This window comes from Crocodylus siamensis, chromosome 4, assembly GCF_052110815.1.
Source record: "Crocodylus siamensis isolate JL-2025a chromosome 4, ASM5211081v1, whole genome shotgun sequence".
Lineage (NCBI taxonomy): Eukaryota > Metazoa > Chordata > Crocodylia > Crocodylidae > Crocodylus > Crocodylus siamensis.
Window position 1 is genome coordinate 127,826,436 of NC_143398.1, and position 24,270 is coordinate 127,850,705.

General features: G+C 46.1%; 1 protein-coding gene across 2 annotated transcripts in view; it reads left to right on the plus strand.

Annotated features, from left to right (window-relative positions):
- Nucleotides 1-7,149: 7,149 nt before the first annotated feature.
- The window catches only part of LOC149866481 (1-acylglycerol-3-phosphate O-acyltransferase Pnpla3-like), a 37,986-nt gene continuing 20,865 nt past the window's right edge, over nt 7,150-24,270 (plus strand). The window contains exons 1-3 of one of the 2 annotated variants that reach the window (XM_090043766.1): nt 7,150-7,516; nt 20,821-21,053; nt 23,260-23,325. In XM_090043766.1, coding sequence (XP_089899892.1) covers nt 7,330-7,516; nt 20,821-21,053; nt 23,260-23,325 — 486 coding nt within the window. In that variant the 5' untranslated portion in view covers nt 7,150-7,329. Of the gene's footprint in view, nt 7,517-7,542; nt 7,836-20,820; nt 21,054-23,259; nt 23,326-24,270 lie in introns of those variants that run through there. The other variant, XM_090043768.1, reaches the window with a different exon arrangement.

Consider the following 24,270-nt stretch of genomic DNA (forward strand, 5'->3'; position numbering starts at 1 on the left):
AAATAGTGGAATAACTTGTCTTTGGTGCTTTTAATAAAAGTTGCTTAAAATAGTCTTACTCTTACAGGCCCAAATCAAAGCTACAACATGCTGTACCTGTGTGTGTGGCTGTGTACAGATGCATGTGTACGCTGAGATTGGGAAGCAGAGATTGGATATCTGAGCCAGTGCTGGATATGAGTGTTGTCTGCATGGTGTTCATCACCTGTCCTCATTCCAAACTTCCTGTACCTTAGGGAAGTTTTAAAATGGTGTATTGGGAGGATGGGATGACAGGACGTTGGGTAAACAAACATAAATCCACCATGTTGTAGAAAATATATTACCCCTGCACAGATTACACGGATATGAATTATCTTTCCCTGGCTAACCTATTAAGCAGGCTACACAAATGCTTGACTGGGATGGTTTAGTCAGGGATGATCCTGCCTTGAGCCAGGCATTGGACTAGATGACATCCTGAGGTCCTTTCTGTAGTGATAGAAGCTATAATTTAGTAATGCTCCCTGTCATGGGGTCTTCCCCAGGGGTGGCCATGAAGTCCCTAGACACTCCCTGCCTCCCTTAACCCTTGTTACCTCTGCTTTCTTTGGAGCCAATCTCCCCTTCAACTTTCCTGCCATGCCTTGCTGTAATTATGTCTTTATAAGAAGAGAGGCTGCCCCAGGGCTCCCCAGGCAAGGCCTCATACTGAAGAATCCAAGTGTCACTGCTTATCACCTTAAGGGCTAATTACGTGGCCTCATCTTCTCTGCCCCTACAGTCTCAATCCCTAAACCACTGGTTTTGCTTAACCGAGCTCGGTATCAGTCTGGAGCCTTGCTACAGCCCTGCTGCTTTGGAGCTCATCTCATCCTCTCCGCTATAAGTAGCCATGCCCAAGCCTCATAGATGTTACGAATCCCTCACTCACTAGCCCCTGCTGGGCTCAGGCCTCTTTCTCCTTCTACCCACACCCAGACACTTTGCCCATCTTAGCTACTCCCAGGCACTGCCATGGGTCCCTGACCCTGTTCCCACCTTTTAGAGGCCCTGGGCCACTAGCCTGTCTCCACCCTCCTTTGAGCTGTGGGTCTCTGCCTCTACCAGTCTCTGGCTGTGGCCCTCCTTAACTTTTGACCCCTCTTCCTAGGCCAGGTGAGATCTCTGAGTTCCTGGGCCCTGGCAGTCTCTGGCTATGACCTCTTCTCAATCTTTGGCCACCAAACTGGGGCCTTGACCCCACTCCTAGGCCAGTCGAGACTTCCCAGGCTATAGGCTTTCTGGCCTTACTTGTTTTTGCCCCTCACAGGCTGTGGGTCTGTGACCCTGGTTCTTGCTTCTCACAGGCTACAGATCTGTGATCCTGGCTGTGGCCCTGCTTCCTGGCCTTGGCCCCTATCCAGTGGGCCCTGGCCCCGCTTCTGGGCTAGTTGAAATCTCAACTGCCCCTACAGTCTCAATTCCTAAACCACTGGTTTTGCTTAACCAAGCTCGGTATCAGACTGGAGCCTTGCTACAGCCCTGCTGCTTCGGAGCTCATCTCTCTACAGTTCTCTGGGCCTAGATTGCCTGCCCAGCTCAAGCCCTGCTTTTATTCTGCTAGTCCAGCCCCTTTAGGTCATGTGGCTCCTAAATGCCCCCTGTCACACCTGCAGGTTGGTTTTCGCACAGCCTGCCTTCTCTTAAAGTAACAAGAGCATTAAGCCTCCTGCTGTACCCCCTAACAGAAGATCACAGAAGTTGGGAATTGGGACATACATAGTCCCTTAGCTAGCTAGTTAGTTAAGGGACATGGGTCTGCAAAGGTTGCTTACTGCTCCACAATAAAGTTCATTGTTTAGTTCTTCTCATTCATGTATGCTTGTATTTATTGAACTGGGGGATCACACAGGTCAGGAGTTGTAAATGAGACAGAACTTGAAAGGATTTGAGTTCTAAACTGAAAAGGAAGTTGCAGCCACATGGAAGGACAAGGGTCACTTAGATGATCTTTCTGCAGTTATAGTCTGCACATTTATGATCTTTCTGCACAGTGATGGTCTAAGGACTATACTTGCTACTGGTTGTGGATGAGGATGAAGTGGATCATGGGCGATGCATAGGGCGTGCATGCAGGTGCACATGCACCCCTAGTGTGGCAGTGCATCCCTGCCAACAGTGCTGGCAGCATCTGTGGGAGCTCTGCGCTTACTGCTGCTACACTCCCACCGTCACGCTCCCACCACCGCCGTGTCCCCCCAGCCACTAGGGGCTCGCGCTGTTCATGAAGTGGATTTGTGCAGCATGTTATACAAATATTGATGATGTTGGTCATAGAAGTGTTGCAACCTCTACCTGCCCTTCTACTATCAGGGAATATAGAAGAGAACTGGAGGGTCTTCAGACAAAGGTTTGAGTGGTACCTAGGAATCACAGGGGCAGAAGAGAAAACCAAAATGTAACCAAAAAATGGAGAGAGTAAAAACCAGACTTCAGAACTGGCACTAATTTTGAACTGTTAGCTTGATGCACATAAGACATGCTTATGGATTGGGCTCTGGGGCATCCAGCTCTACATGCTGGGATCAGGGGGCTGGGGACCTATGCCACCTCCTTCTGGTCCTACATGCTGGGATCAGAGTCCTCTGCCCCCTATGTCCAGTCCCACTAGCTGGGATCGGGCCCCAGGGCCTAACACTGCCTCTGCTCCATCCTACATGCTGGGATCAGGCTTTGGGGCCCTGTGTTGCTTCCACCCAGCCCCACATCCTGGTATTGGGGCCTGCACTGCCTCTATCTGGCTCCAAACACTGGATTAGGTCTCATGCTGCCTGTGTGCCCAATCTAGTGTATACAGTCATGCCCTGTGGGTCTCACCACACATCTGTGGGGAGCCCCATGGGCCAGGTGACACGGGGCCAGAGGATGAGCACCCCTATTCTAATAATTTCCAGTGTGGTAACCACCAGGGGTATGTAGTCACAGAAGGATTTTGGGTTTTTTGTATTGTAGCAGGGTATTGAAGGGTATTTGGGTAGCTGTTTCAAAGATATTGTTTATTTCTCTCCTGGAGTGTCTTATTGTATGAAGGCAGATTTTTAAGTGGGTATAACAAGTGTTCTCTTCAGAGCAGATGTGGTAGTATCTGAGGGCCTGACTGTAGATTATAGCTATTTTTGGTATGCTTGGGATGATGCTCAGTGCAGACCATGAAAATATCATCTATGTAACATGGGTACAGTGCAGATTTGATGGTGTATTTTTTTTTCTAGAAATTCCTCCTCCAGTTGCTCATGAAGAGTTTGGGGCCATCTTTGTGCCCATGGTTTGGAGGAAGTGCCAATTGTTGAAACTGAAGTTGTTGTGGGTAGGCGTGGATTAACACCAGGCCAGTGGTGATGCATATGGGGTGCACATGCACCCCCTGAGAGTGCTGGTGCACCCCCTGACAACAGCATTCCCAGGCAGGTGGGGCAGGTGAGCGCTGGCTAGGGAGTGCCCCAGGAGAAGCGGTCCCTCCATGGCTGATACCATTGACTTGGAAGTGCCAGTGGTGTGCCTGGAAGTGCCAGCACTGTGCCACTGCCAGTTGCAAGTCAGCAGGATTGGCCGCAGGGACCCCCACCACCTCAGCCTGTGGGATTGGCTCCAGGGGGACCCCCCTTCTCCAGTTGCTGACTGTATTCTGGGGGGGCAGGGGAGCAAGTGCCCCTTCCAACTCAGGAGGCACTAGTCACCCATGGCCTAGGCCCAGGAGCCTCTGCCAATCAGGAGTACACGGGGGTGCCAGGAGCAGCATTGCCCAGGAGGGCATCCTGGCTGTAGGCATATGGGGCGGGCAGCACGCACTTCCTCCTCTCTAGCTGAGCCAGGGCCAGAGGCTAGGGGCAGGCACAGGGCTCCCTGCAGGTAGTGGTGGTTTCCTGGGACCATCTGCTGCCAGGAGGCCCCATGGGCGGCCCCGCTCCCACTCCCTGCCATCTGTGGGTGGCAAGCACCAGTGCCATTGGGACAGGACGGGACAGCCTCGTCCCACCCTGTCCAGGCCAGCAGAGAGGCGGGTGGACAGCCGGGGGTGGAGCTCATACCCCCCTCTCCCCTGCCCCCACAAGCTGGCCCTGGCCCAAGCCCATTCCATAGCGCTGGGGGATGACAGCTCCAACTGTGCAACACCCACTAAGGGGAGGGGATGGGTTGGGGCTGGAGCTGTCTTCACTTCAATGGCACTTGCACCCCCTGGTTCACCCTAGATATGCCTAGGAAGCCAGGTGGGCCCAGCCACAGCCCTCTGGCAAGCACAGAGGGAACCTGCCCTTGCTTGGTGGGAGGGCCTTTAATTTTCTGTTTGCCCAGGGCCCCAGTAAATGTTAATCCACCACTGGTTGTGGGTGAGGATGAAGTGAATGATTTGTGCAACATGTTGTAAATCTGTGTGTACTCCACAGAGTGTACTCCATGTTTTTAAAGGTATTTCAGGCAGGCTGCTAGGCCTTTGTGGTGTAGAATGTTAGAGTACACGCTGGTAACATCCATCACTGGTGTGGGAATGATTTGATAATGTATTTGTTTTATGTGAGGTAAATTTACTCTTATGCAATTGGTGTGGTGGAAGCCCACAGTCAGCTGCATTGTGCAGTGCAGTGGGAGTGATTCCATAGGCAGAGGAAGAAAAAATTATATGTGGGGGCTGAGCCAAGTGGTGGCTCCTGGGCTGGGCTGTAGTGCTGGCCTCTGCAGCCTGGTCTGGTCAAGCCCTGTCAGCTGTGAGCCATGAAGCCACCTGGCAGCAGTGTTTGCAGCTCAAAACAGCTGGTGCCCTGCTTCTGGAGCTGTACCTCCCTTGGGAGCAGCGCAACACCATGTCAATACAGTCAAGGGGGTCAGTACAGTCAGTGTCTTGGGACATATCCCTATTTGTTATATTGTAAATTAGGCTCCCTTTGTGTGAATTTGAGTTATGCTTCATGTTCCAGGAACAAATGTACAGCATAAAGCGAGGGCAACCTGTATTTGGTATCATAGAATTGTTTGTTGGCCTCACTGATTTAGTTTTGAAAGCTGAAGATGAGTATAATAATGCTCCACTGTTGTTCACTGGTTTGCTTACTATTTCAAACCAGTTGGATTTTAGGGATTGTATGGCTTTTCTCTCCTGAGGGGGAGAGGTTATTGTAGTCCTGGCTTCAGTTGAGAATTTCACTGTTAGCTTTCTTGTTGAGCCTGTGCTGTACAACAGTGGTGCATGGGTTATTTGTTACTGTTGGTGCTGTGGGCATGGCAACCTCCTCTTGTATCCAAGAGAATCGAGAACTTTGGTCTAGCAACAAGATCATTATAATCCTGATTCGAGCAAAGAATGAGGAATCAAGAGCAAAGGGAATTCACATGGTGTATGGGAGGGGGTACAGGACACAACATGCAGATTTCATGCCATGTACTATCCGTAAAAGCAAGGCACTAGTTGGTGGTTGGTCTGGTCTCCCAGATTTCCAAGAATAAGATGGAAGGAGGAAGAAATGGAGCAGCATGTCTCCTGGGAGTGTAGCTTTGCAAAAGAACTGTGGGACAGAGTGTGCACCTTTATCTGTAAAGTAACAGGAGCAAAGACTTTAACCAAGGCCACTAGACCATATGGCCAAAGGGCAAGGCAACAGACTGGTTTTGCTTTCAAATGACTCTAAGTAGCTTTTGGATTGACTTATGGAAGACCAGAAACCTGCTGCCTTTTTAAAATTTTGAGTTGAGTTACAGAATGCCTGGGGACTGGGACTAGGCCCTCAGTGAACTACACTCATATTACCCCAGAGCCTGCAAGCTTAGGGAAAGAGCAGGCCAAAAGTGCATGGAAGCAGACAGACTGGTGATTATTATTTAAGAACAATTAAGACTGTTTTGTGTTATATTGCAACAGACTGAGGAAACGGTATCAGACTGGAAAGCAAAAGCATTGTAAATGAAGTTGTGCCTTTTCTGTATGAAGGGGAACAGACAAGAAGGAATGTTTAAGGGACAGGTTTGCATTAATACACAGAATGGGGTGTAAAACAAAGTTTTTTTCAGTTATGTAATTGGTGGGGGATGACAAATACATGAAATATTTTCTGTTTTTATACTTTTATAATAATAGGATGGTATTGCATCTCACCATCCAACCAAAAAGAGATAAGGCAAATCCCTTTAGTGGGTTCAGTCTGAGCCTTTTACTCAAACCAAGGAGCAGATAAATTAAAATAAGAAATATACTTGTCTTATGGGAGGGAATACATTCCAGATACATTCCTTCTAGCCAGCTTTCATATAGGATAAAACAATCTCTCTCCTGTCTTCTCTGAGAAGGAAGAACCAACCAACAGTGAAAGAGCCAGTTTTGAATAAGTTGCCCATACACCCTGGAAACCCTTGACAGAAGAGGTGGAGCTGTGTCACCAGGCTTGCTGGGCTCCCCAAGGATTCACAAATTTGTGTAGGTCCCAATCCAGGCATGTGGGGCTGGGCCTGAATGGTGCAGGGCCCAATCTGGTGCCTGATCTGGGCATCTAATTCAGTGCCAACCCTACAGGTGATGTGGCCCAGACTTGGCCCCATGCCACTCAGCAGGCCTGTGAGGCTGAGGAGCTGAGCACCACTGCTGGCAGCAATAAGTAATAATAAGTGACTTGCCACATGCAGATCTTGTCCTTTCTCTACCTCCAGAATTGTGGTGAAATGGTCTCCTTTCTTCCATGTTTTTGTTCTTAAATGGGGTCCAGGTGGTTTTTCCTCCCAGTCACAATTCAGCTTTTAAAAACATCCTAACTAATCCGTCACCACAGAATGTATTGGGTACAGAGGCATTCCCAGTCCCATTGCGCCTGCGTGTTTGCAGCAGAGTGCATGTGTGTACACAGCGGTGTGTATACGGAGCAGAATGAGTGGGAATGCAGAGCACGTATATGCAGCAGTGTCTATGTGAATGCAGAGCATATACGTATGCAACAGTATGTGTGCGAATGCAGAGCATGTGAGAATGTAGCAGTGCGTGTGTGTATATGAATGCAGCAGCGTGTGTATATGCCCACGGCTCGGGGGGGGGAAGTAGATGGTCAGCGTACACCCCGCTGCCATCTTGACTGCCTCTGTCGGCCAGACATGCCCCCGCAACCCGCATGCGCACTCCTCCCTCACCCCCAGCTCGCGGTGCTGATTTGCATGTCGCTGACGATTGGCGGAAGCTGCTGGTGCCATCACAGTGTTGGTGGGGGGAAGGATGCTCTGCCACGACCCTGGGTGCTTGCGACTACCTGAGAAGCGCCCGCGCTCCCAGTCCGCGGCAGTCGCAGCGGCGCCTGCGCTGTTGCCGGTTGCTGGCTTCGCCCGCCCGGCGCCGGGATGCTGGACGACGAGTGCGGCTGGAGCGTGTCCTTCGCGGGCTGCGGCTTCCTGGGCGTTTACCACATCGGGGCGGCCACCTGCTTGCAGGAACGGGCTCCACGCATCCTCCGTGACGCCCGCCGCATCTACGGCGCCTCGGCCGGGGCCCTCACCGGCGCCGTTCTGGTGGGCGGCGGCTCTCTCGGTGCGTCTCCCCTAGGACGGCCTTTCTGGGACCCCGCGCCGGGCTGGGGGCTCCCGTGCGGGGGACCTGATTCTTCGCCGCTTCCACCGTAGTCCGCAAGGGCTCGCCTCGCCTGTGCCTATGTGTTCAGAGCTGGGAGAGGGCTTGAGTTGGCTTTCATGGGCTCTTCTGCACTAGCCTCCGAACCCGGTGGCTCAGGGCTTCCTGGAGGAGAAGGCAGGGTTGGATGTAAATGGCCTGGTTTTACAGCTTTTTCCTTGCTGCTTGTCCTGTCCCCTGTTGCCATGGAGAAACGTGGCCTCCATCCTCTTTGGAACAGGTAGGAATGTGGTCGCCATCCTCTGGAACTGGAACTGCCAGCAGCATCTGTGGGTGGTCACCAACTGCTGGTCGGTACTCAATACCCCCCCCCAACACCCTTACGGGAGCTCCCTGCTCACCGCCACCTGCAGGCGGTTGCCATGCCCCCCCAGTCTCTGGAAGCACAGGTCATTCATGTCCCCAAGTCTTGCCTCCCAGGTTCCAAGCATTTTTGTTGCTCTGCACTGGGCTCTTTCCAACGTGTCCAAGTCTCTGAAGCGTGGGGCCCATAATTAGACACGGTGCTCCAGGTGGAAGCCTTACCGGTGCTACCTAGAATGGAAGAATTGCTTCCCTTGATTGGCTGTTCATGTAACCCAGTATGCTACTGGATTCTTTTGCAATGAGCACAGTATTGGCTCATATTCAGCTTATGGTAACTCCTGGGGGCCTTCTCTGCACGAATGCAGCCCAGCCGGTCACTCCCTAGTCTGTATTTATGCATGCAATTATTCTATCCCAGTTGTAGGACTTTGCACTTGTCCTGGTTGGTTCTCCTGTGATTGATTGTGGATGATTTTTCCCTTATAGCTGGGTCATTTGGGATCCTAGCTCCACCCTCTGAGGTGTCCTGCGGTCCCATTCATCTTGGTGTTATCCAAAAATTTGTTAAGCATGGACTCAGTCCCATAATCCAAATTATTAATGGGGACCTTATTTTCTACCTCCTCCCAACTAGACATTGAGCCACTGATAGCTGCTTGTTGAGCATGGTGATCCAACCAGTTATGTATCCACCTTGCACTGTATTTTTGTCTACCCTGTATTTCCTTTGCTTGTTAATGAGAATGTTGTAGGAGGTAGTGTCAGAGACCTTACTGAAGTCAAGTTATATCACATCCACTGCTCTCAGCTTGTCATCTCATCACAGAAAGAAATCAGGTTGATTAGGCATGACTTGATCTTGTTCTGCTTGTTCCTGATGACCTTGTTTTCTGGATGTTACACAGTGGATTCCTTGAGGACCTGCTCTGTGATCTTTCTGGATATTGAGGCTAGGCTGACTAATTCCTAGGATCCCCCTTCTTTCCTTTCTTAAAGATGGGCACTAAATTTGCCCTTTTCTCAAACATCTGGGACTTTACCTACCCTCTACAAGTTTGCAGAGAGGTTATATTCCATTTGGCCCTGCCAAGCTGAAATCATCTGACTTCTCTAAGTAATTCCTTATTTGTTCTTTTGTTCTAGCTGTTTATTTCCTTCCCTGTCTTTGCTGCCAGCTGTGCTTGTAATCTGGTTGCTGTCCTTGCTTGTGGAGATGAGTAAAAAGCATTAAATAATGCAGACTTTCCTTCATCTGTATCTAGACTGCCTTTTCATTCCGTAAGGGACTTATAGTTCCTCCTACTTCTTACATACTTGTAGAATTCCCCCCTCCTTTTCTTTTGACTCTTGTATCCCTTGTCAGTTGCATCTGAAATTGTTTCAGCCTTCCTAATTTTCTCCTTGCATGCCTGTGTGATACATTTATGATCTTCCCTAGTAGTATGACCAAGTTTCCACTTTTTTGATTGGATTCTTTTTTGAGTTTTAGTTTATTGAAGAGATTACTGTTTTGTCAAGCTGGCCTCCTTTTGCACTTCCTATTCTTCTATTTCATCAGGTTTGCTTGCTTTTATGCCCTTAAAAGAACCTCCTTAAAGTACAGCCAGCTCTCCTGAACTCCTTTTCCCTTCAGACTTGCTTCTTGGGGGACCCTGCCCACCAGTTCCCTGAATTTCCTGAAGTCTGCTTTTCTGAAATTCATTGTCTTTTTATTCTACTGCTGTGCTTCCTTCCTTCCCATAGGATCTTGAACTCCATCAGTTTGTGGTCTCTGTCCCCTGAGTTGGTTTCCATCTTCACATTCTCAACCAATTCATCTCTGTTAGAGTAGCAAGTCAAGAAAAGCTTCCCTCCTTAGTTGGCCTCTCTGCTATCTATATCAAAGTTTCCCCTAACACACTCCAAGGATTTGCTGGACTGCTTGTGCACTGCTGTGCTTCCCTTCCAGCAAATGTCCTGATAATTTAAGTCCCCCATGAGAACCAAGTCCTGCCATCTGGAAATTTCCATCAGTTATTTAAAGAAGGCTTCATCCACCTCCTTGTGTGGTGACCTGGAGCAAATGCCCACCGTGACATCCCCCCTCCTTCTCTCTCCTCTGACCTTTACCCAGAGGCTTAAATAGGTCTAATCTTCCAGCTCATACTGCACCTCTGAACACATGTATATCACTTTTTTGTGTCAGGCAGTATCTCCTCCTTTTTTCCTCTGCCCATCCTTCCTGAACAAGTACGCTTATCCATTACTGTAATCTAGTTATGTGAACTATCCTACCCTGTTTTTGTAATCTCAATTATGTCATAATTTTGTGCTTGTCCTAGGACCTCCAGTTCTTTCTGTTTTGTTCCCTATGCTTCTTGCATTAGCTCATAAACACTTTAGGTATCTAATTGCTTCTTACATTTAAGCAGTTATGTATTTCAGTATGTATTAAGTCTCTTATCTTTACATTATACTAGAAAATGTAGAAGTCACATTTCTAATTTACTAGATTAATGCTGTATTTTCTTACATGTTACCCACACCTTTTTCTCCAAACCCAGCTTCTGCAAATTGGGATGAGCATTATATGTGAGAAAATGGCTCCAGAAATTTGGTACTGTGAGTGGTGGTAGTGTTAATTGCAGAGTCTTGGGGGAGACAGCTCTCTCTCCCCTGCTGCCAAGTTTTCAGACTCATAGGGAGCTGGATGATATGGCTCTACAGGCTGAATCAGGTCAGGGTATGAGGTTGGCCCATTGTCAGACCTAGCATGTGGCCCCATATCCAGCCTACAAGGTCTGATCTGGCACATGGATCCAGAACCAAAGCATGGCCCTAGACCTGGCACACAGGGTCAAACTCGGCATGTGGCCCTGGACCTGGCATGGGGGGGCGGGGTCTGACTCTGCATGTGGTTATCATCCTACTGTGCCAAATCAGGCCATGGCCCATCAGTCCACAGGCTCCATCTAGCATACAGGGCTGAAGCAGGCTCAAGAACAACTGATGATACTTGGATCAGCAAGGTGACATCTTTTTTTCCCCCCCCCTTTTGTGCAACCTTTAAAAACAGGGTTATTGTAGAACTGTGAATAATTTTGAGGGGAAAAATGTCAAAGTCCATTTTTCCAGGTGCCTGTTAATTCTTGTGGAGAAGGATGGGAATCACACTTCTTGTATAGTACTGCAGCTTGTTGGAAAGAAAGTGAGAAGCAGCGCAGGCTGGGAGCAAAATTGCATGTGGGGAATGACTGACAAGCAGGGTAGCAAGATCTGGCCTTAGAGTAAAGAGCATGTGGGGAAGGGAGTGATATCCTTATGCAAGAAGACCCAGTGAGGGTCCTCATTTACTTTTAAGATCTTTTTCTCCCACACAGCAAATAAGGCCTACGTTTTATGCACAGTTTTTGTAGTTTAATGTATTTAGTTTTTCACAAAACTGGGATTTTTCACTTGTTTTTTCTTCATGATGTCTCATGAAACTTTTTTTCCCCCTGTGAGTTTCCATAGATATTGGCCCATGGAATATCTAACATAGGTTTGTTAGGTGTTGTATTCAGATTCTGCTTCCTGAAGATGATGGAACATTCTTAACTTCCATTAACTTCAAAGAAACTAGCATGCACAATTGGGGAGCTAATGGATAAACAGCCCCTGTTGTGTCAGCTACGCTAGATTTTCTGTATCTGTCCTCAATCTCAAGAACATATTATTCCTGCCCCCTGTTTTGATCACAGGGTGAGGAGGTTTCAAGAGCTTTTTCCATTCCTTGTCTATTTTCATCACTCACACAAACTACTTTTTGAAATCTAGAGGCTGATCTCTGATATTTCCTTTAAAAGAGGTAGAGAAAAGTAGGGCAATGACTGGCTAAGAAGGAAGCATGGCTATTACATTCTTAACTTTTCAGATACTTAATTACAGCATGGGCCCTGTGTACCAGGAAGCTTTAGCAATCCTTTTTTAAATCCAGTCTGTGACTGCCCCTGCGGTGATCTGCATGAGGCTGATCCCTACCTGCTCCTGCCTGGGGTAGCTTGGATCATGCTCCCCACCTGTACCTGCCCTTCATCCACCAAAATCACCATCCCATCCCCAGCACTGGCCAGTGTGCACAGCTTCCTAGCAAGGCTGCCTTCCACACTGTTGCCCACAGGTGGCTGTTCATCATGCCAGGCGGGTGGAGTGGGTGGAAGACAGCTGAAGCTGGATGCCCATGTGCTGGAGCCACCCAGCTGCAGCTTTTACCCTTCCTCCCCAGCTGGCTGGGCATGTGCCTGGCATGCACCTCCATGGCTGCTGCTTCCCTGTGCTACCTGCAGCCCAGAGCAGCACAGCAGGAGCAGGAGAAGGAGGAGGAACCACTGGAGGTGGGGGGAGCTGAGCAGTATCCAGGTGGTTGCAGCAGCAGGAGCAGCCCTGCTGGGAAGCAGTGCATGGTGGCTGGGGCCAGGCTGGTGCTATTGGATGTGGGGTGGATGTAGGCAGGAGTGGGTGGGCCTCAGCCACATGCAGTGTGTCATGGGGGTAGCTGCAGGCTGGATGGGTGGGCAGGCCACACCTGCACCTGCAGCACTGCAAGGGTGAATTCTGCTGCATGCACCCCCGCCCCCAGCTGTCTCCTCAGACCTCGCATGTGGGGAAGCCCCCTCCCCGCCCCCACGCAGTATACAAGAGTATAATTATTTTTTTTTGAGCTGTTATGCAATCACCTCTATATATGGTACTCTAAAAAAATCAGGACAAAAATTATTTTTTGAAATAAAATTAAAATATAATAGATGTTTCATTTTTAGTATACGATTTGGGTGTTTTTTTAATCTGTAAGTTGTTAAAATGATACCTTTCAGAAAGATTGTGTGCAGCCTTGGACAGCTCACCAAAACATAAGTCGCCTACCAGCTGAAATAATTGCCTGACCCTGTTGTATAACTATTCAGGCTCATGGTGAAGATAAAGGGGTTTTGTTTTTGGTTTGGGTTTTTTGTTTTTTTTACTAAGTCTGTCAAGGAAGGGAAATATTTCATATACCCTAGGTACAGTGGCTAAAAAAGTTGCATTTCAAAGTGAAACAATAGTAGGACTTATTTGAATAGGTACTGCACTGGGAGGGGAGGCAGAGAGAAGAAAGGGAGCAGGGAGGAACATTAAATTGAAGAGTAAAACTGTTCCAGTCTAGGGCTTTGCTTGTCTTTTCATTCTATTAAAAGCAAATAAGAATTTGCTGATGTTCAGTCAGGATTAGTGAGTATTCTGGCACCCTGTCCAGTACTCTGACTCCCTGTCCATTTTCCCCACATATTTCTCAGAGACTTACTCACGATCGCTGGGTCTAATAGTTACACCCTATATCATTATAGCGTAGGCACCTGCTGCCACTTACTTTGCATGCGTGTCCTGGGAGGGCAGGAGGTTTCTCCGTCCACCTCTTCTGCTGCTTCTGGCTTGTCACATAGCTGCTGGTTCTCAACACTGGTCATGTCCTTTGACAAAGGTCTTCTGTAGAATTTTGATCCCCTTCCCTGCTGTGTCTGAAGAGGAGATATGCAATGAGAAGGTTGTTTCTTACTTGGCATATTCATCAGACAGTCTTGAGAGAGGAACTTAAATTTGTTTTTGAGTTCTCTGTTTATAGCTAGTTTTTCTGCCTTTTGAAACCATGGAAGCCAAAGCAAGTTAGGAATCTTGAAGCCCGCAAAGCTTTGTTGAATAAAGTGAACAGAGCTCGCACACTGAAGCAGGGCGGGCAGAATTTGGCCCACAGGCTGGATATGATCCATCAAAGGATTTTATCCAGCCTGCAGTGGGTCCTTCAGCCCAGGCACAGGGGACAGCCGAGGGGACTGCTGATTTTTGCAGTTCTGCCCCATGGCACACGTGGCTGATCCTGCCACCCCTGGCCACGCAGCAGAGTTGGGGTGGTATGGTAGCCGGACTTCCTTTCTGGCAGCGCCTGCAGCAGCCAATCCTTCAAGCTGCCATTGCCAGTCTCTACTGCCACCATTGGACTCAGCCCTCATGCTCATGCACTCCAACACGTCTGCCCAGTGGCGGTGACACAGGACAGAGCAGGTGGGCAGAGCCTCCATGGAAGACAGCAGGAAGCAGCATCTGGGAGCAAGATGGGTGAGGGGCCAGGGTTGGGAGACATTGTGGGACGGTGACAGCATGGGGCTGGGCCTGGGGCAAAGCCATAATCTGCTGCCCACATGTCCCTGCAATGGGTGCTGGTTCTGTGGGTAGCAGTGTGCCAGGGAGCTAATTTGCAGTTCTGCCCCAGGCCCTGGCCCCATGCTGTCACAGTTCCATGATCCCAATCCTGGCCTTACCTGCCTGTCCCGCTCCTGTTTGCTGCTCCCCACCTTGCCCATGGCTCCATCCTATCCATCTGACTGAGCATGCCTTGCCTGCATGGGTCCTGAACTGGTCTCCACAGAGACTCCAGGATTGCAGGGTGGTGACAGTGTGGGGCACAGCTGTGATCTGATCCCTGTATGCCCCTGCCCATGGTGCCTGTTGCAGGGGCATATGGGGAGTGGATTGTGGCTTTGCCCTAGGCCCTAGCCCTGCACTGTCACTGCCTTGCCCTCACCCTGGCCAAGCATGGGGCAGAGCTACTTAGGGAGTTTTGGGGAGCTGTTGTGGGCTGGGGGGGGAGGTGCTGACTCACTGCAGCCCAAATAATTGCCCACTCCTTCTCTAAAGTTATATTAACTGCATTATTCACTTACTGCAGAAATCCAGTAATGCAAAGGAAAAGTTGCTGTGAAAGAAGTTTGCCATTAAGCATCAGCAATTGTTTTAGAAGCTATTTTTTTAGAATGCCTTAATGGGTATTATAATATCTTCCCTATAGAATTATAGTTCATTAATACTTTTCACTGATCATATTATATTAAATAACCAGAATAAAGCACTAGTGACCAACCTTTCCTGCCCAGAGCATGGGGGCTGGACCTGATGATCTCATGAAGTCCCTTTTAGCCCTAAACATCTGTGAACCTGTGGCATGGGCAGCACGTGGTAGTTGGGGAGGAGAATAGAATCAGAGTGGTATTTGGGGTGGGTACAGGACTTCACTTGTGGCATGTCTGCCAAAAAAGTTGGCCACTACTGCCTTACATACTCTGTAGACTAAAACATGAAGTAAACCTCTAGGTCCTCCAAAGTGGGGTGTGGACACCCCAGGGGGTACACAAGATGATCCATTGGGGTGCGGGAAGAAAATATTAGAACTTCTATTTATATTTATATAAATATACGTATATTGGAGGTGCGTGCTCAAAAATTTTTTACTTATAGGGGTGCGCGATCAAAAAAGTTTGGAGACCACTGCTCTTGGTGACCAGAATAGAGTGTTGGCAAGCATACTAGCCAATTTCAAAATTATTGCATGACTTACTGTAAGTAATTTGGGTTAAGCAAAAATAGAATGGTAGGGATTTTCAGAAGGTCTTAGTTGCTCTAATTTTGCTCCTGTTTAAAATAAAGTTCCTAGGTATTTTTATTATTAATAAGACCAATGTTGAGTGCTTTCAGAAATCTCTTATGAGCCTTAATACTCATTCTCCTCTAAGTAGTAATAGTTGCTTTGACTTTATTGTACTCAAATAAGAATAACTTTGAAGCAAGTACATTATAGTCTTAGCACAGTAAAAGGTGCATGAAAATCTCAGCTAAGTGTCTTAGAAGATTAAAATCTTACCTGCTAAAATGTTGTCTTCACTTTTAATCAGAGTACCAATGAAGGAAGATACTTTCCAAATGACAAAAATACATGTATACATTGTCTTTAGACTAAAATTAGCTTCTTAAAGTTCAGTGATTGGCCGCAGGGGGGGCCCTGGTTTCCCCTCCGACCCAGGAGGGACTAGTCACTGAGCCAGGAGGGTATAGGGGGGCCCCCTGCATATTCTCCGGCAGACCCAGAAATGCACCAGAAGTGTTTTTGGCCCACTTCTGAGTGTGCTGCTGAAGGTGCTGGGGAGCCCCCTACACTCCTGTGGGACGCTTCATCCGCCTCACCATCACAGCATTTACAAACCACCTTGTACCTTGAAGTATGTAGAAAAAACATTTTAAAGCTCTGCACGCATCTGAATCGTCAAATCTCTCCGAATCGATTTTGGAAGGTTCCAATTCGATTCGGAGAAATTAAAGGGTCTCCTGATTTGATTCAGATTTGGAGATTTGGCTGCCGAATTGGGTCAGATCTCCATGGAATTGAATCGGGGACCAAAGCTTCACACAGCCCTACTATTTAAACCAAGAAACTTCTATTTTGTGAGGTAATGCAACATTGCTCTAGGGGAATAATAAATGTCTGGGAGGTTGGTAGGGTGGGGGGCTAGAAAATAGTATAGGGGCCCAGTTACTTCAACCTAATGATTTGAACTCTGATTTAGAGTTGAAGAGCTCAGCCCTCTGATCCATTACACCGGGAACAAATCCCATTTTCCAACAGAACAATTTATAGGAATGTCCATGTTGCTTCTTTTTTTTAATCCTGGATATTTTTTAGCTTAGAATAAGGGAGAAGGTAGAAACAACTTTGAAGATTCCTTTTAGTAGCTACTAAGTGTACCTTAATCTTCAGCTTCTTAGAGGTAAATACATCAAAGTAGTTGGAGTTTTTACAGGGAAAAGTTTATTGTCATTCTCTGAAACTGAAGGTATCTGTACTAGGGACTCCCAAGATTTAAAAAGAATATACAGAATTTTGAATTAACTCTTTGATTTTTTTTTTCCACTTCAAAACCCCCTCTTTTTATCATGGGGCATAATTCATAAAATTAATCATATTTTTTCATTTGGATGGAGAGGAGCAGCAGCAAAACACAATAGCCTGTATTAATGTTTAAATGGTGAGACACTTGCTAATAGGTTTCCATTATTCCTCTTCTGCATGGGACTCAGTTTTTACAAATTTCATGGAGGAGCTGAATAAACTTTTGATTTACTTCTAGGTCAAATTCCTTTTTGACGAGAGATTTTTAGCTTTCTTTTTGGAGGTAAAGCAAGGGAGAAGGGCAGATTTCACACTGGTGTTGATGAACAGCAGCCTGATAAACTGTTTGAGGTTATTAGTTTGAAGCCCTGTAATTGAGCAAGGAAGGTGAGCTGATACTCAGTCACCTTGTGATAGGCTTAGTTATTTCCTGCAGTAGACAAGACAGGGTTACTGTAGGGCATATAACTGCTTTATCTTATCTCCAAAAGAATAATGTGGGAATGGAGGCTAAAACTGAAGGTACTACCAGATTTCAAAAGTAAAGATTTAAAAAAAAAAGTTTTTTTGAATAATGCCTTGAGTCTAAAATAGTCCAGCAAGAATGCAACCAGAAATTGGTTGAGGGCCTCCGTAGCCAGCCCTATGAGGAGAGTCTGAGGGACCTGAATCTCTTCGGTCTCCGCAAGAAGAGACTGAGGGGGGATCTTGTGGCTGCCTACAACCTTATCAGGGGTCAGCAGCAGGGACTCAGGGAAAGTCTGTTCACCAGGGTCCCCCTTGGAGTCACCAGGAACAATGGCCACAAGCTGTGGGAGGATAGGTTTAGGTTAGATATTAGGAAGAACTACGTCACTGTAAGGGTGGCTAGAGCCTGGAATAGGCTTCCCAGAGAGGTGGTGCTCCCACCTTCCCTGGAAATCTTCAAGAGGAGACTGGATAGGCACCTGGCTGGGGTCTTATGACCCCTGCCACCCCCAGTGGCTCCTTCCTGCCCATGGCAGGGGGTCAGACTCAATCTGTCTAGGTCCCTTCCGGCTCATTGATTCTATGAAATCAAACAAACTTGCTAACTGGCAGAGACTCCCTTTCTTTTCTTCCTTTTGTGCTACTTTCAAAATCTTATTTCTGTCACTGGAAAAACGGAATTTATTTTTTATAACCTCCCAATGGATTTTCTTCTTGTATGAAACAATTCAAGATTCAGTTAACTGAAATAATGTTATTACTGGTTAAATGGGAAGTCTTGTGCACTTAGGATAAGATTTTCAGACATAACTAGGCACTTTTGGTGCCCTAAAGTGGGTCTGCGTTTCAGATAGTGCAGAAGACTCAATTTTTATCAAATTAGACTTCAGGAAAATTGAGGGGTCTAAAGTTGAGCGTACACAAAATGAGTTACCTAGAAATCACTTTACTTTTGAAAAATCTCAGCCAGAATGCAAATCTTAGAGCTTTTAACTCCTTAATTTTCACTGTATTAATGCAAAGAGAATGGGAGTAATGCAGTAGCATATGTTACATCTGCTGATGAAAGTAAAGTTGAATCACAACTCTCTTTGTTCTGTTGCCAGTTTAGTTGGTTCCTGTGTGCCCATTGACAGGTCATATGGAACATGATTTTCATGGGCATTGAGCAGTACAAGTTCTATGGAATATGTGGAGCAGTGTTTGACTAGCACCTCTGAAAAATCAGACCTCAACCTTATTGTATCTTTTTTGCCTTTCTTACAAAATGGTGTTTACTTTTTTCCCCCCTACCTTTTAATGGGACAATAGTTGGATCAGTGTGCACATCCTGCTAATCAGACTAGTAGAAGGCAATTAATGTGTTTGGATTGCAGCCTTTGTGATCAGAAACATTAGTCAAGTATTTATTATAACATGGTATCTCATCCTGATGTCTGTATTGGAGGAAAGCGTGCAATTGATTATATTTTCAAGTTTGTGTAATTTTGTTTTTTGGTTTGTTTTTTTTTATGGTCAAGAATGCTTTCAGTTGCTGAGAGAACTTCTTGTTTGTTTTGCTTAGGAGCCTACATTTTATAGAGGCCATATAGGCAAAATAGGCATTTACTGTCCTGAAACTGTATACTTTTTGACATTTGATGTAACTTCCTTTGTGGACAAAATGACTGGTCACACTTGTTGTGTTCAAGTGACATTTGCAAACTAAACAATGAGTTGATAATATTGCAAGTAAGACTTAAACTTAAAAAAGCATATTTCTTTGGTTTTGACATCTCTGAAATTTTACCTTAAAATAAGCACATAAAAATGCTTTTCTCAAGTATTTATTTCCTGAAAACAGTATTTTAAAATGATGGTGCCTCTTCATCTGAACTTGTATCATACAGTTACTGCACCATGACTAGTATAACTGACACCTTACCATGATCAAAAATGAATAATTTATATTTTTTAGATAAAATTTCTCTGCAACTTTTTACATGACTCAGCAGTTCCTGGAACCCAACAGTAGAAGCAGGTACAATTATACTAAACATCTTGAGGTTAGAACTATTCAGATTTTAGTGATTGTTTAAGGATATCTTAAAACTTCATTCTATGCAGCAAATCTTTGTAGACAGCAGACTTCTGTGACAGATGCATCAGAAATGGTGTGAGCTGGCTGGTCCAAACTAACTCTTGTTACTGGTATTTGGCTTCAGTGAGCCAGAATAAATATAATTAAAATTGTTGCATTTCGGGCACAAAGAATATATATGAAAATTTGTAACTTTTTTTCTCATAAATTTACCTGGTCATCAGGGTTGGGTACAAAATGCCATCAGTGCCCATTTACTTCAGTGAGGCAAGGCTGATACAGTTTTGTAAGTTCTGAAAAGTATTTCATCCTATTAGTTTGAACACATCATGTTACTCAAATTTATCATTTTTCTTTTTTCCTTTTGAGCAAATCTATTGTAAGCACTAGGAAGCTCCTTTACACAATTGAAGAACCTTAAATATTTACCATAAAGCATAGCTAAACTTGTTTGTCGTAGCTTCTAGGTAGTTTTATTTGTTAGGATTATTTACGTTACTAAAGGGTAACTTTTTTGCTGTAGTTTGATCTGATTGATGCAACTGAATGTCGTCGTACACTTCTAGGATGGGGGCGTTAAAGTCAGTTGGCCCTGCGGGCTGAATCTGGACTGTGGGTTTTCACTGGGCCAGATGACCTGTGTGGCATTAATTCTTGCAGCAGCCAGAGCTGCTGTTTCAGCAAGTGTCAGTTAACTAGGGCATTAATACTGTGGCCACCCTCCTTCCCCTTGCTGTTGATTTTTAGTTGGCAGGGGTGAGTAGAAATCTTGGGGGTTTTTTGTGGGTTTTTTTGGCAGCAGACTGGTGGGGGACGCAAGTAGTGTTATTTGCTAGCCCTGGGTTCCAGGACAGTATTGAAACAACGGGTCCAGCAGACTAAGCATCAGGTCCCATGGGCTGGATCTAACTTGTGGAGGTGTGGTTCAGCCCACAGGTAGCTCTGTAGGCAGAAGGGCTCACCTCCATGGGCCATATGTGTGACACCTCTGGTATAGTGTATATATATGATTAGTGCTTGAAACGTTTGTGGCTGTAAGATTAATCAGTTGGAAGAAATTCAGAGCAAAAGAAATTGGATCTCAGTTGAATATTTGTGAACTACATCTTTTTTGGATATGAAGATTCTATACATAAATATTTCCCAAACGGATCAGCATACAGCTGCTCCTCCCATCTACCTGCTAAAGAAAATCAGTTTCCCTAAAATTCTGTAGTATAGGCAAGCCCTTATTTTTGTGGCATCTCTTCCATCAGTGAGGATGTGCGAACTAAAATAAATAGCTGCTAACACTTCTTAAAATTTTGGTGCATATAAGGCAAGTTGTATTTTAACAAGTGTTAGATGCTTAAGGTGAACTCAGATTTCCTATTATTTTCAGCATCCCTAGTGTTTTAAACTGACATTAAAATGGCTGCCCAATCTGTGGTATGAATCTTCATTAATAATGCATAGCAGTACACAAACAGAAGGCTCTATTAACCACTTTTTCCTAATTGCTCAAAGATGAGCTAGAAATATTGGCTGTCATAGATTTTTGTAATGAAAGCATCGTAGCATTTAAGTACACTCAGTATTTTTAAATGACTGAAAATAATTGCCAGTGGTTTCAAATAAAATGATTTTTTTTTTATTTTTCAGCTGAATCTTGTGCAGATGTTTTGGTGTTAGCCAAGGAAGCCAGAAAACGAAATCTTGGTCCTCTTCATCCTTCATTTAATATAATGAAGATTATAAGAGATGGGCTCATTAAAAACCTTCCAGAAAACACTCATCAGTTGGCATCAGGCAAACTCTGTATTTCCCTAACCAGAGTGTCAGACGGTAGCAATGTGTTGGTGTCTGATTTTAATTCTAAGGAAGAAATAATTCAGGTAAGTATTGCTGCAGTTTAGCTTTCTAACTTTTTAAAATCTATTTTTACATTGAATTTCTGGTGCTTAGTCTTTTACTAGCTGTAGGATTAACCTCAGTAATGGTCAGTCAGATTTCTTATGACCTGGTTTGTGCTATTGCTTGTTAGGGAAACTAATTGCAAAGTTGGGTATATGGTTTGCTTACTTATGTTGGTATGAAAATTAACATTGTAAGGGTGGCCATTACTTGAAAACGCTGCATATCTTATGAAGTTGCGGGCTGTTTCATTTGTATGTTAATTATAGTTACATAGTTTCGTAGTTTCTAGGCTCGGAAGGAACCTGCGTAGATCATCTAGTCTGACCTCCTGCCATGGCAGGAAAGAGTACTGGGGTCAAATGACCCCAGCAAGGTGTACATCTAGCTTCCTCTTAAAGACCCCCAGGGTAGGAGCCAGCACCACTTCTCTTGGAAGTTGGTTCTAGATCCTAGCCGCCCTGACCGTGAAGTAGTGCCTCCTGATATCTAGCCGAAATCTACCCTCTGCCAGCTTCTGACTGTTATTTCTGGTCACTCCTGGCAGTGCTCGGGGGAACAGGGACTTCCCCAGTGCCTGCTGGTCCCCCCTGACTAGTTTGTAACAGGCCACTAGATCCCCCCCCTCAGCCTTCTCTTGTGGAGGCTAAACAGGTTCAGGTCCTGTAGCCTCTCCTTATAAGGCCTGGACACAGTACTCCAGCTGCGGCCTGACCAGTGCCACACAGAGGGGGAGTATCACCTCCTTGAACCTGCTTGAGATGCATCTGTTGGCCTTCCTGACTGCATCCCCACACTGCCGGCCCATGTTCATCTTGGAGTCAATGATGACTCCAAGATCCTTTTCCGCCTCTGTACTGACAAGAAGGGAGTTCCCCAACCTGTAGGTATGGTGCCGGTTGTTCTTCCCCAGGTGCATCACTTTGCACTTGTCCCATCCTATTCTCATCTGCCCACCCCTGTAACCGGTTTAGGTCTAATTGCAGCCTATTCCTCCCTTCTAGTGTGCCCACATCCCCCCACATCTTAGTGTCATAAGCAAATTTGAACAGGGTGCTTTTTACCCCCTCCTCCAAGTCACTGATGAAGATGTTGAACAGTACGGGCCTGAGGACCGAGCCCTGCGGAACCCCACTGCCCACGTCCCTCCAAGTCAAAAATGACCCATCCACTACCACTCTCTGGGTGCAGCCCTCCAGCCAGTTGGCAACCCAATTGATTGTGTGGGTGTCGACACCACAGTCCCCCAGTTTCTTAATGAGAACAGGGTGAGAGACAGTGTCGAAGGCCTTCCGAAAGTCCAGGAAGACTATGTCCACTGCTACCCCTGCATCTAATTATTTGGTGATCTGATCATAGAAGGCCACCAGGTTGTCATTATGTAATGAGCAAAATGACTGACAAATGATTAAGGAGTAATGCTTCTGTTTTGAGGACTTAATACTGTCCCCAGGGAGACAGAACAAACACACAACAACTGGATTTTCAGGATTTGTACCTAATGCTGTAACTAAAGTGTGAACAGATGTCACATTTGAAGCCCTAAAAGTGCTTCCAAGGAGCCCTGGTAATGGGACAAGACAGTGTGGAGGCCTGATGCCTGCCTCCAACCCCTACAGGCAGAGGCTAGCTTCTGGTCCCACAGGGGATGCTGGGCAGAAGCAGCCCTGCCTTCCCAGTGTCAGATGGTAGCTGGAGCTGCCCAGGCCCAAGCACAACTTGTCCAGGGCCTGTCACGTGGTGCTGGGCAAGCAGGAGGGGCCGCTTCCACCCAGCATCTCCTATAGTTCTTGGGAGATGCAGTCTGAGCCTGCAGGCCTTGGGCGCCACCAGCCAGCAGAGACCAGGGCCCAAGCACAGCTTTCCCAGTGCCTGCAGTTCCATACTGCGTTTTCCAGGTGTCACGGGGAACACTGGGTGGAAGCAGCCCAGCCTACCTTCCTGGCATTGCTTAGTAGGTCCTAGCCAAGCTGCTTTTGGGCCCTAGTAGGGGCGATGTGTAGGGGGCTTGGGCAGGGAGGTGATTGCCTAAAACCCTTTTTTTTTTTTTAAATGGGCTATGTTGCCAGAGTCCTTGAATATTGTCTCTCACTGTTGTAGTAGAATATTGGTGCATCATCATAGAATAGTTTTCAGTACTAGAGAAACTGACACAACTTACCTGTATAATCTGCTTTCTTTCTCTAGGCTTTAGTTTGTAGTGCATTTGTCCCTATCTATTGTGGCCTAATTCCACCATCATTTAGAGGTGTGGTAAGTCTGCATTGTTCTGTGCTAAATGCTAAAAATACGTTTGATTGTGTAAAATTTTGAAAGACTGTGTATGAACTTTTTGAGAATCCAAATTTAAAATGAACAGAACTTTCATCAGAGTTCATGTAATTGGAGCTATATTTGACTTCAACTTTTGAAATTAATAAGAAACATTACATACGAAATAGGAGACAATAGCTACAGGAAATATTTCCCTTTAAATTGAGTTAGGTGACAAGCTCTGGTGACTAACATAAAACACCATGTACGCCAGTGGTTCCCAATTTTAGGCTCAAGACACCCCTCCCTAACTTTTGTGAATTGAATGGCACTTTTTGAGAATCAAAACTAATTTATTACAGTGCTTACCTCCACGCAGAGGGGCTGGCCAGCAGGTGCAGGGGAATGGCCAGGCAAGAACTGAGCCTGAGCCTGCATTAACAACTTACTCCCTCACATCCTCATTTCTGGGCATCCTTCAGAGGATCTTGCATCACCCAAGGACCCCCCAACACCCTGGTTGAGAATCCCTGACTTAAAGGTGGGAGGTTACAAAGGAAAATGTTTTACTGGCAACGTCTACACTGAACTACCCACTTGACTGGTGGAGGACTAGTCCCTTAGGCTATTGCTTTGAAAAATGTCACCTGACAACAGACTACACTTGCACATCTGTGTATTTTACAGCACATATGTCTACTTTAAATGCAGATGAACTGATACAAGTTTAAATTGCATGTTTAAGAATATATGCACTGAAAAGACTTGATCCTGTTTTTCTCTGCACTAACTTTTTAGTAGAGGGAGGTTTTTAGCCACTTTGAGCAAATCTTGAAAGTAAAGATTGCAAAGTGGTTGTCTTAAAACAGCATATTTTATTACTGTAGGCTAGAAATGTGAGACTTCCCACTGAAGTATGTTTACACTAAAGCATTGTGAGTAGCC